This window comes from Cannabis sativa, chromosome 7, assembly GCF_029168945.1.
Source record: "Cannabis sativa cultivar Pink pepper isolate KNU-18-1 chromosome 7, ASM2916894v1, whole genome shotgun sequence".
In the NCBI taxonomy this organism is placed as follows: Eukaryota; Viridiplantae; Streptophyta; class Magnoliopsida; order Rosales; family Cannabaceae; genus Cannabis; species Cannabis sativa.
The window spans coordinates 55,770,800-55,783,844 of NC_083607.1; the positions used below are offsets into that span (position 1 = coordinate 55,770,800).

The 13,045-nt window shown below is 32.2% G+C and overlaps 2 protein-coding genes across 2 annotated transcripts; both read right to left on the reverse strand.

The window, feature by feature from the left end:
- Nucleotides 1-5,567: 5,567 nt before the first annotated feature.
- On the reverse strand, nt 5,568-10,660 carry LOC115697708 (DNA-damage-repair/toleration protein DRT111, chloroplastic). The gene is made up of 2 exons (XM_030624804.2): nt 8,046-10,660; nt 5,568-6,156 (listed from the first exon to the last, which is right to left on the reverse strand). The coding sequence occupies exons 1-2, from the start codon at nt 8,913-8,915 to the stop codon at nt 5,860-5,862; spliced, it is 1,167 nt and encodes a 388-aa protein (XP_030480664.1). The 5' UTR covers nt 8,916-10,660; the 3' UTR covers nt 5,568-5,859.
- On the reverse strand, nt 9,011-10,170 carry LOC133039759 (uncharacterized). The gene is made up of 2 exons (XM_061118704.1): nt 9,199-10,170; nt 9,011-9,058 (listed from the first exon to the last, which is right to left on the reverse strand). Exons 1-2 carry the CDS (start codon nt 10,168-10,170, stop codon nt 9,011-9,013), a joined length of 1,020 nt encoding a protein of 339 aa, XP_060974687.1.
- Nucleotides 10,661-13,045: the final 2,385 nt, after the last annotated feature.

Sequence of the window (13,045 nt, forward strand, 5' to 3'; positions counted from 1 at the left end):
TGGAGGGAGATCTTCTCCTTCTATCTCTCCTCTCCCTTCTTTTCTCCCTCTTGCCAAACAAGAAATTTTCCAATCGCTCCATCCCTCTCCCTCCACCCCTCCCCCTCCCTCCTTCTCTCCCCTCTACCAAACATAGTGTTAATCTTAAACTCTCTAAACCAAAACTCACAACATAAAATTTTTATGTCAAACCAAACACTAGATACAAAATAATTGGAATGACATTTAAGGTTACAAATTTAAATGCATACGTAGGCTACGAAGAACTACTTTAATATGGTTCTTCTTTATATAAATAATAAACTCTTTCTATTAATAACTCATCTCATATAAACCATTGATTCAATTCCTTACCATTTTTTTTTTCAGACCGGTCACTCACTTAATATAACTCATTTATTTAGTAAATTTAGATTTTTAGGAACTAACTTATATGTGTGTCGAGCAATATATTCACACAGTGAGTAATAATTTATATCCAGAGTAAATATTATATACTCACGTGCTAATATTTTATAGTTAAGTAAGACATCGTCTTTTATATACTATCACTACAATAAATTTTATCAATATCCGTAATATTATTAGCGATGGGCGAAATTCACCCTTAATAGTAGTAGCATTAGCGGTGGAACCAGAATTCGCCGCTAATTCTATTTATTTATTTTTTTAAAAAAAAAAAAATATTAGCGGTAGACTCCGCCGCTAATAGTATTAGCGGCGAGCCCCACCGCTAATAATATTAAAAAAAATAAAAAAAAATCGTTAGAATTATTAGCGGCAGGGGATTAACAGCGGTCCCGCTGCTAATAATTGTATATATACCCAACCCCGACTTTCGGTACCTATTTCAAAATTTATTTTAAAATTATAAAAATAAAAAATAAAATATTTAAAAAATATTATAAAATTTTGAAATAATTTTTTATAATTTCTAAATAATAATATTAGGTGTACCAATATAAATGTGCTACATGTACAAGAGTGTACACATAAGTAGTCTATGTTGGCAGTTAACTGTAATAAATAGATGACACCTTAAATTTACTAAGAGTTCAATTATTTGAAGAGTTTTATTTTACCACCAAAATTTAAGCTTTGAAAATTAAGTACAAATACAAATAGATTAATAACTGAAAATAGTATAAAAAAAAATACCTCTTTTAACTAACTCATCTCTTTCTTTCTTATTTTTTATTTTTTTTTTATGAAAAAATAACTAATTCATCTTAAAGAAAAATGACTATTAAGTTGGGCACAAAAAAATATTATATTTAGCTCAATCTCTCACCACTTAAAAAAAAAATACAGGACCAATCACGCATGTGTGACTACATCCGTGTCCTATATAGTAACACTTTTGTATAGAACGTTATTTTTTTAGTAATTCGTTCGAAGAAATAGTAACACTTTTTCAGAAGTGTTACCGTAAGTTATTTTTAATTTATTACTAAAATAATATTTTCAAAGATAATAGTATTTTAACAACACTTCTTTCTCAAGTGTTTTTTATTAAAAATTTATATAAAATAATAACATTTTTTTATGAAGTGTTATTATATGCGTGTTGCCAAATATTATTTTTGTAGTAGTGTATTACATACTTTTATGTATAACGATTGCTTTAATTGTAATATTATCGTCTTTCTCCTTAGATCCTTAGTTACATAATTAATGTTAGTTGGATTGGAATTGTTTTCATAATTCTGCTATAGACTAACTCAATAAAAAATTATCTAATTAACTCAAGTTTTAATAAAGTGATAATTACATAAGCTACTATTTTTTGTAAAAAAATTACATTTTTACATTTAAAGAATTTTTTTACATTTTTACAGTTTTCCATAGAAACAACAAAAAAACTACATAAAAGTAATATGAAAATAATATTTAAATAACATCAAAATAATAACAAAAAATAACATACAAATAACAAAAAATCAACAACAAATTAACAAGAGTACAACATAAAAAGATTGTATTTTCTGTAAATAAAATTAGAAAAATCGTAAAAAATTAAAATTCTGTGAAACTGTATTTTTGTAATTTTTTTATTATTTTGTGTATGTGTGAAATAATCCCTTTCATAAAACCAACCCAAATAAAAGTCTAATAGAATAAATACGCACACAAAGGTTTATTTTTTTTTTTATAAATCACATCAAATATAACATTTATTCAATTACCAAAAATGAGGACTAATTAGAACTTCCTATTACAACCATCATGACAGGATGTTTTTTTTTCAAAAAAAATTATATTCGTTATAGTTACAATATTAGTAAATTGTAAATTTTTAAAAAAATTCAAACAATTTACAGTACCAAAAACAAAATTTCTGATATTCCAGTTTACCACATGTTTAAAAAACTTTAAACGTATTTTCAACACTGTAAAATATACAAACTTTTTTAAAAAAAAATTACAAGAACAATGTTGTAAGCATAACAAACACTCTCATGAAACAAATTTTGAAAAAAAAAGTATTCAAATATGCATTTTTTAATACAGAATTTTTATAGGAGTTTGACGGTAACACTCCTCATTACTAAAACTAATTAAATTTTAGGGATATTGGCGGCTAAAACACCTAAATTTTACAGTTTGTAACAGTTAACCACAAAAATCGAAATTTTGGCAGCATTACTATCTAAACCCTGTTCTGTTTTTCTCTATACCCCTCTATCTAAAAATCACACATAAGTGCCACGGTGGACTGTCCACATGTACACACTTGTACATGTGGCAAATTTTTAGTGGTCCACGTAATATTAGTTTAAAATAATTATAAATATTTTAAAAAAATTTAAAAATCAGAAAAAAAAATTAATATAATTATTTTTTCCTTTTTTCTTTCTTTTTCTTCTTCTTGCTCTTCTTCTTCGTTTTTATTTCCAGAAATCAAACCCCCCAAAAATTGAACCCCAACCGTCCAGCCCAAGCCGTCCATCCCCGACTGTCCAACCCCAACCGTCCGAACTCTTCTCCGTCTCTCCTCCGCAAACGTCGAAAGGAAGTGTACAAAAAAAAAAAGAAAGCATTTTTCAAATTTTCAGATAGAAAATGAATCCAAGCACCTTAATAAACCATAAAAAATTACATATACAAGATTGAAGGAAAACCCAGTGCAAAGAGAGACCAAAATGCAAACGGTGAAGATTCATCAAGGGAAAACGCCCATTGCAGACCTTAAAAGATGAAAATTGAAAAGAGAAGAGAAAACCCAAAAGAAGTTTACCTGTTAATTTGAAAGAAGAGAAGCTTGAGCGTTGAGGGAGAAAGGCACCATTATAATCATTAATCAATGGCTTTAGAAGAAAGAGAGGACTTTAGTTTGATAAATTGGTGTATACATATTTCTTTCTTTTTAGGGTTTTGGATTTTCCCTTTTTTTTTTATTTGTTGAAAATGAATATTTTTTTAGGTTGAAGTATTAGAGGAGTTCTTGAGTCAACTTAGATGTGATGATACCCAAGTTGATGAAGATTTGGTTCTTTTGTCACCAAATCCCAAAACTTCTTGCAGAACCTCTACAAGAACCCGAAAACCAGTATTGCCAGAACTCGGAACCTTGCAGCCAGGGACTCAAACTCGACGGGGAACTGTTGCTACTCCTGCAGCTAGGAGTATTGTGGTTCGAGTTTCAGATTGGGGTTCGATTTTGCTCGTGAAAGTGAGAATGGTGGTGGTTTGATTTTTGTAAAAAAAAAGGAAGAAGAAGAAGGAAAGAAATATTTTTTTTTTATGTTTTTAAATATTTTAAATTATTTTTTTAATATATAAATTATTAAAAAAAATCTGATTTTTTAATTTTTTTTTTAATATTTATAATTATTTTTAAAAACAAATATTACGTGAACCACTAAAATTTTGTCATGTATACAAGTGTGTATACATGGACAGTCCAACGTGGCACTTAACTGTGATTTTTAGACGAAAGAGTACAAAGCAAAACGAAACTAGGGTTTAGATAGTTATGCAGCCAAAATTTCAATTTTTGTGGTTAACTGTTACAAACCGTAAAGTTCATGTGATTTAGCCGCCAGTATCCTTAAATTTTAAAGTTACTAAGTGTATTATAAACAACAAAAATTACTTCACACATGAGCAAGGCAATGGGCCATGATGCAAAATGGCCTTAAATCTAACAATTAAGTTAATAAATGTCCTTTTTTTAAAAAAATTAACAAAATGTCCTTTTAGTTAAAAATTTGATGATAAAATTACAATTATAACCTTGAATAATTAAGCGTTTGGTAAAGTTATTTTGCACAGTAGTATATCGTTTTTATGTGCAATAATATATTTAAAAAAACTGAAAGGTAGTATATATATATATTTTGAAATAACTAAAAGGTAGTATATTAGTTTAAGATTGTAGTATATTATTTTAATGTGCTATGGTATATAATGAACGAAAGACGGAAATTAAAAAATATGGAATATTAGTTTAAGTTTGAGGTATAGTTATATTTCACTAGGAAATATTGTCTTTATGTTCATTAGTATATCATGAAGGAAAAAAAACATGTGGAATATTAAATTAAGTTTTTAGTATATATATATATTCCACTATATTGGTGGTATATTAATTTTTCACTATAGTATTTATGCTCATGATTGCAAAATATAATTTTTATATGCTATTATATATTGTTGAAAAAAAATCATTTAATAGTATATTAGTTTAAGTTTATGGTATATTTATATTGATGTAAAGTATATCGTTTGTATGTGATATGTATATCGTGAAGGATATAAAGAAAAAAAAATATTAAATATTAATTTAAGTATGAGGTATAGTTATATTTGATTGAGGTATATTGATTTTATGTTCATTGGTATTTCATGAAGGAAAGAACAAGAAAAAAAAACTTGTGGAATATTAAATTAAGTTTTTTGTATAATTTTTTTTTCACTATGCTAATGGTATATTAATTTTTGACTATGGTATATTTGCTTATGATTTTAGTATATAGTTTTTGTATGCTACTGTATATTGTGAAAAACAATTCATTTAATAGTATATTAGTTTAAATTTGTCATATATGTATATTGGCTTAAGGTATATTGTTTGTATATCATACGATATATTAATAAAAAATTAATTATATGGCTAAATAACATATTAGACAACAGCAGCAGCAAAATCTAAAAGAATAAAATATATAATACCTTTTATATAATGAAAAAATAGTTGACAAAAATTCAGTAGAGAGGTTTTGATTTATTGTTTTACATAATTTCTATTAAAGTAATAAAACATATAATACATTTTATATAATGAAGGGTATTTTAGGTATTAAAAAATAAAAAAAAGACATTTACTTTATTATTTTAGAAAAGAGACATTAACTTAGAAATAGGGTCATTTACTTACATTTCTCCAAGACAATATCTGGCAAACACACCAAAAACATAAAATACTTTTTTATGTTAGAAGGAGAAAACATGATCAATTATTAAACAAAGGGAGACCATATCTATTTCCATTAAGGCAAAACAGTAATATCACTCATCATTCTATTCTAACAATATACCAGCTGAACCTAAATTTGTGAACAAAATTCCCCTGAGAAGTCAAAACTTGAGCATTATTGCCTCTTACATAAACAGTATACAAGAATGGCCAGAATGGATTCACAATTCAGATAATTAGATTTGGCAAGTTCTTCAACAATTTACTAAACTATGAATAAAATTAGTGAGTAAAACGCCCCCCAAGATGGTATGAAGTCACGGCTAACTTATCACTCTATTGCAATACAATCATTTACTTACAACATTTCTTTGAATCCAACTCTACCATTCCCTTACTCAATGAAAGAATTTGATATTCATTTGAACTTTATGTCCAGCTCAAAAGAAACCCGGGATTTCTCCAGGCATTGGAGCCAATTCATTCTTGCCAAACCTCTCCTCGTCGTAGAATGAGGCACGGACAGTTCTTCCCCCAAAGTACCGACCATCGAGGTCAATTAATGCTTTTGTAGTTTCCTCAGATCTCTCAAACTGCACGAAGATTCTTACTGCTTCATCAACTGGGAAATTTGGCTCTGTTATTTCGAATATAAGAACCCGAGTAACTGTTCCGTACTTTGCGCACTCTGATCCTACCTCGTCTTCTAGCTCATCGTCTACCTCACCAGGTCCCACCTGCAGAAAGAATGGTTTTTTTGTTAATTACAGTTGCAATAAGAGATAAATAGATACAAGCATGATGACAGCATAAAACACCTTTAAAGTGGTTCAAATATTTATTCTATGGAAATACAAGGAGAGAACGGCTGAGTTACAAGGTCGGACATCATCATTTTCTTTAAATATTTATAAAGAAAATGATGAATGTTCTAAACCCTGTGAATGTTCTAAACCTGGTGTTATGGATTTAACAAGAACATTTATTTTAAAATTAAATTTGACAAAAGGAGAGAACTGATGTAGGTGATATGATCAGTTCGAAAATAGAAGCTCTGAACTATCCACTAATAATTGATATTAGTTATTAGAAGAGCCACTCGGGTATAGATAAAGTGGTTGGGTGTGTGAGTGATCGGGGTGAGGGGAGGGGTTCAAATCCAACACTGTATCAAAAAAAGTTAATAAAAAAAAACTGATATTAGAGAGTGAAAAGAAGAAATGCATGGATAAAGAAATATGAAATTTTGCAGAGAATGCCATAGTCAGACTTAAATTCAAAAAGGATACTTAACAAACAATTATTTTCGTCTCCTTTTTTTTTGGCTTTTGAGAGAGGTGAAAGGGTGAAGGGGGTGATATAAAAGAGAATGAAAATACAACCATCTCTCCTGGTGATCAAATAGCCAATAAATTAGGATTAGAGTTCATTAAAAGAAAAGAAAGCTAGGCTTCTAACAAACCGTCTCTTGAAATTTTTCGTATTAAACTTTTTGTAATTTCGTGAAATGAAAACGTTTTATAAGAAAAGAATTTGACACAAAGAAGTGAGGAAATAGGAAGAAAACCAAAGAATTTAGCCCAACCTACAAGAAAGCAGAACATGAACTTGAACCACATTGTGTTTGTTTCAATTCCAAATATAACTCTTGGGTAAAAGAAATACAATTCAAAAACGGCACCCAAATGCACTGTTCAGATATTAAATAAAGGGGTAAACGGGTAATTGTAAGTGGTAAGGCTAAATGAATTGAGCAGTATATATAAGAGAGGAGATTGAATGAGTGGGGGATGGAAAAATGTATGGGAATTGAGCTTAGGCTCTTGGGAGAGTTGAGGTCTCTCGAATACCTCTGGTTACATTGCTATCTTTACCATTCTATTCAGCTAATACACAATATCAGATCTGCCTATTCCTATCTAGCTATTATTCTTCACTGTCTAGTCTATTTTCTAGTACCAATCTGTTCTAACTTGGCTGGACAGCAGTAAATTCCTATCATGCACTTACCCTAAACTAAAAAAAAAACTTCACCTACACCTTAACTTATTGACTTAAACATGTGAAGGAGGGCCCGGTGACCAGCTGGTCGTTCAGAAGATTGTGTGCTTACTTAACGAAAGGTTACAACTCTAATTTCAGGCATTATCCAATTCCAAATTTCCTAGTAGAAAAGTATCTAACACAATACACATCAACTATTGTTTAGATATGATAAGATGGAACTCAATTCAGTACCAACGCACGCTCAACCAATGAAAGAAAAGACCTTCCTGGGCATATAACCACTATGAAGATTCCCATTTTAACAAGGGTGGTATTCAATCAAAGAGCATGCCAACAAATGAAACAACTGAATGTATAAATAAAGGTCCAGGCAAGCATGAAAAACAGTCATACAATCTATTTCCTACAGTTCTTGTATGGTAATAGCATAGACAGCTTATACAGAATAGACATAACCCAAATCAAGCAATTTGTATGTATAACAAGATCTTTCTTAAAACCAAATATTGTTAACACTTCATACTTTGTATCATTGACACTATACAGATCAAAATTGAAATTTCTCTAACATTAAATGCAAGTAGTGAGAAAACAGAAAATATCCAAGGAAAAAGCATACCATATTTCTAAGCATAAGAACCCGAGTGGGTGGTCCATTAAGACTAGCACTCTTCACCTTCTTCTCCGACTTCTGTTCACTAGCATTTACAATGACCCCAGCTCGACGATCAGTTTTCTTGGCCATCAATGGAGTAGTAATCCCTTGTTCCTGCTTGCCAAGCCCTTGACCCTCCTTCCACCCCATTTTCGCCATCATTCTCTGTGCAGCAGTCATATGACCACCAGCACCCAATCCCAATCCACTGGTTTCCGACTTTCCAATGGCAAACCCATCTACATTATTCGGTGGAGATGGCGACCTAGGCACAGGCACTGCACTACTCATCGCCGCACGCCTTCTCCAAGCTTCCTCACCCGAAATGTTCAACCGCGAATCACCATGATCTCTATCCCTATCCCTATCCCTATCCTTCTCCCTCTCTTCTCTCTCCCTCTTCTCTCTCTTTTCCCTCTCCTCTTCCTCTTGCCGCCTTCTCTCGAGCTCTCTCCTAATCTCGGCATCCATCAATTTCTTCTTCTTCTCCCTCCTATACTCCTCGTAATCATTGGGCCTCGCCGGATCATACTCTTCAATCACCGTGGAAGTAACACCCACAAGAGCAGGCTGCGCAACAACCTCCGGAATTATCGAAGGCAGAGGCGCCACCGCCACCGCCGGCGACGTGATAGGTTTTGGCTGCACCGAAGTTAAAGGCTTGTTCTTGATTTGGGGCTTTAAAATCGTTTGTGGTGGGGCGAAAATTGACGAGGGTTTACGAAGTGTCGGCGGTGCCATTTTTGTGCTGCTTGACCAGACGGAGGAGTTGGTTGATTTCTCTTCATCGGCGGAAGAGGGCGGAGGGAGGTCACCGTACAATCCGCCTAACATCTTGGGCAAATTACTAAACCCCTTTTCTCCTCTTTCTTCTTCTTTTTCTTCTTCAAGTTCTGAAAACCCTAGAAGTTGAAATTGGGTGAAAGACGTTAGGGTTTAGATTTGGGAGTGAAATTTAAGGTGGAAGAAGGAAAGTACTGAATGTTTGGAGGTTGAAGTAGAATTGATTAGAGTTGCAGAAAAACGTAACGAGGTTTTACAACAACTTTTTTTTTTTTTTTTTGAGAAAAATACTTGTTATTATTAAACAATCAAAGTCTATAGGTGAAGGAATAACCTCCAACCAAGAACAAGTCTCATCCACCCCTAAAGCAAACTTAGCAAGGCCATAAGCCGCTTCATTTGCAGAACGTACGTTAGGGAAAAAGAATAAAAGACTAATTACATCAACTATTAAATCTGAAAAAGAGGAATTTGGATTGAAGGGAGCAGTCAAAGCATTTGTCACCATGAGGGCATCAGTCTCGACTTGTGTAACCGGTAACTGTTGTTGAATAGCCCAATTGAGACTGTGGAAGAGTGCTTTGCCTTCCATTTCATGAAATTTAAAATTACCAACAATTGGCATTGACATAGCCGCCACAACGTGTCCATTAGAATCTCGAATAACAGCCCCCACACCTGTTGTATTCATTGAAGGATTGACAGCTACATCAACGTTCAACTTAAAGCCGCCTGGAGTTGGAGGGGACCACGATTGAGACTGAGTTTGTGCACGTTGCTGGTGCGAAGCTGCTGGTGCAGAAGTTGAAGTTGTCGTCGCCTGTGGTTGCTGATGTGGCGCTGCTGATGTAGAAGCAGTTGAAGCATGGTGTTGTTGAGCTGCTCGATAATTCTGAAGCCAAACAGAGGCAAATGTGGCCAAATTCTGGGCTGATCGTGCAGTTGAACCATGCACTACCTTATTTCTCTCTGTCCAGATGGCCCACATAGTACAAAAAATTTGTTCCATCTCAAACTTAGTGTATGTGGTTGAAAGATGCAGCAAGTAATCACCACTTCGCATCGAGGTACAAGCATGCCAATTGAACGAAAAGTTCTGAGATCGCCAAACAGCCTTGGCATATTTACAACTGAAGAGTGCATGCCTCGTTGATTCCCAAGATTGTCTACAGATCGAGCAAGTCGAATCGGTTATGATCTTCCTCCTAACAAGTGAAGTAGCTACTGGTAATGCGTCATGGAGAACTCGCCAAGCAAAAATTTTGACATTTGCAGTATGTGTAGGGACCAAAAGAATTTCCACCATGACTTGAATTTACAACAACTATATGTATATGATTTCCTCAATTTTAAAAAATACTAGTAATGAATTATACTTACAAAATTAAAAAAAATATATGTGAAAAATAATATTTTTATTATATATATTATAAATAATTATATTGTATATTAAGTAATATATGATAAATAACTATATTATTATGATAATTAATACAAAAAAAATAAATTATTTTACTAATGTTCTTTCAGTGTTAATCAAGTTTATACTTAAAATATATGCATGCAAATAGTTTCTATTCCTCAATACAAATAGTTATGAAAATAATTTGCTTGGTGATTATTATTTAATATATAATTATTCATAAAGAGTGATTAAAATAATATATTATTATACTTATATAAGGGATTAGAATATTTTTAAAAAAATTTGTTGTTAATTATAATGTTTATAGATAAACTGTAATGTATGCATAGTGTTTCATAACAATAATTATTTATATTTATTTGTTATATGATTATTAGCTAAGATATGATTAAAAATTAAAAATATCACTCACAAAATTTCTCACTTGTAAAAGTATAATAGTTATTGTTGCCCTTAATTTTTCTCAAAATACGTGGACCTGGATAAGGCTGACATGTGGATCTGTAAAAACCAACACTTATGGAAATCGACTAAGTCTTAGATGAAAGAGGAGTATCTCAGGGAAGGTGTCTCGCGGAGAAGAGCATAAGAGGCATCTTTACTCTTCGGGAGGCCAGAGGCATGCTAAGGAAGTTCCGAGAGGTACAGCGATCCCTTGAACAGTCACTTCGCATTTAATGTCGGATGGGAGAAGACGTATTGAAATCTCCATAAACGATATGACAGATGGTGTAACCCTCATTTTTTTCGGCTATTACACTACAATCAATAAGGCTAGTGACGGCTACTTTATGAAGAATCACATCAGTCAAGAGGGGATAAAAGATTATATCCACCTAACTCCTAAGATACCTACGGTATAGATTCCATATCTATGATTAGCGCTCCCACTTAATTGTACTATCATGTTCCCAAAATGTACGTGTCACCCAGACCAAAAGGTAGGCTTAACTAACAAATCAAAGAACACAAATAACACTCTTGAGATCGAACCTAACCATGAAAGGATTGAGATCCATAGACTTAAGATCAACCATTGATATTGACTTAGAAAGATGTAACGGTAAATTTATGATATCTTATCTAAGATCAATATCGGTCCCTTCCAATGTATACTCCATACATCTGATACTAGTAAACTTTGCCAATGCCCTGGAAATGACATAACACTTATCCAAGGTGTAAGTATACCTATCGCTGATTATCACGCCAGTCTAAATCCAGTGAACTGACAAATCAGGGAATTAAACTTTTGAACATATAATCATGATTATATTCCACTGTGCTGACAACACTATAATCATGAACAACTACATATGTTCTGGACTTAATAAAATTAATACATTAAACATAATCATGAAATAAATCATGTGAACTATGCAACATAAAATGCGATTTCTTATCTTTATTAATTAGTAAATCTGATTATACTCAAATGGGTTTTATTTAGGGTACAAAACCCAACACGATTAAGCTCTCTACTCCCACTTCTAATCTAATTCATTACTCATGTTCTGTAACAGTTGCGTAATCTCTTCGTTCTTCATCTTGAAGACAGAAGAAAACAATGAAAGCACTAATGTTAGTGAAGTACCTCCTTCGAGACAAGGCCAATCTCCCAAAGTAAATCAAATGCCAATTTCATTCATGATGATCTCAATTAATTATAATTATCTATTTATATATTCTAGTAATTTTTGCTCAACTCTAACAGAATTTAGTTACAAGCATCTCACTCTCTCTTAGTGACCAAGCTTCAGCACATACTCCTTTAGCCAGCCAGGTTTCACTCGTCCACGCTTGATTCGAGTTGCTCTTCCCTCTATTTTGTTGAGCAAAGCTTCTTCTCCAATTTTTGGCTTGCACGTTTCTACAAGTAACCCTTCAGTAGCTGCTATGTTCTCTTCCTGCTGGGCTAACTTCTTCTCCAAGCCTTTCCTTTGTCATGGTTGCCTCTGAGTTGAGTTGTATTGGGCCTATCAAATGGGCTTCACTAACATTTTATCATCAAAAGAACATTCATATATTATAATTACTTTAAGAAAATAACATTTACTTTCAAAACGACTTCATTTCTTTTTTTTTTCTTTTTTATTTATCTCATCTCTATTTTATTTCATCAAACTTCTTTTACATTCTTCTCTATCAAAATATTGTGCTAATATATGGTTTCTCTAAATATTTCATATCGTCTACTATAGGATTTCTTGTTCTTAAATCATTAGCTACCAAAGATTGACTTTTTTCAAAAGCCAGGCCCACCAACCCTCCTTGGACTTAGGCATGGCTTGGTCAATTTCTGTAGTTTTGCTACTACGATTGAATTTTGCTACTGTGATTAGGTTTTTACTACTATGATTAGTCTTGTCTTTGTGACATAGTTTTGAGTATCTTTTATTTAGGCTACTATGATTAGTCTTATCTCTGTGAGATAATTTTGTTTTGTTTTGTTGTTGGTTCGTCTTCTTTATTCTTTGATGGCTCACCTCACTATTAGTGGTTAGTCTTCTTTATTCTTTGTGGTTGAAGGAATTTTTAATGGTGTAGTTGTTGGGATTTTATGCTTTAAATAAAACCCATTTCAATCTAATCTGATTTGTTATCAATGAAAGATTAGAAGTCGTTTATGTTTACATGTAGTTTTCATGTTTATGGTTTAATATATACAAAATCTGGTAAGTCCAGAACATATAGTCATTCACAATTACAATGATGTCAATACAGTGGAATGTGATTGTGATAATATGCTTCAAAA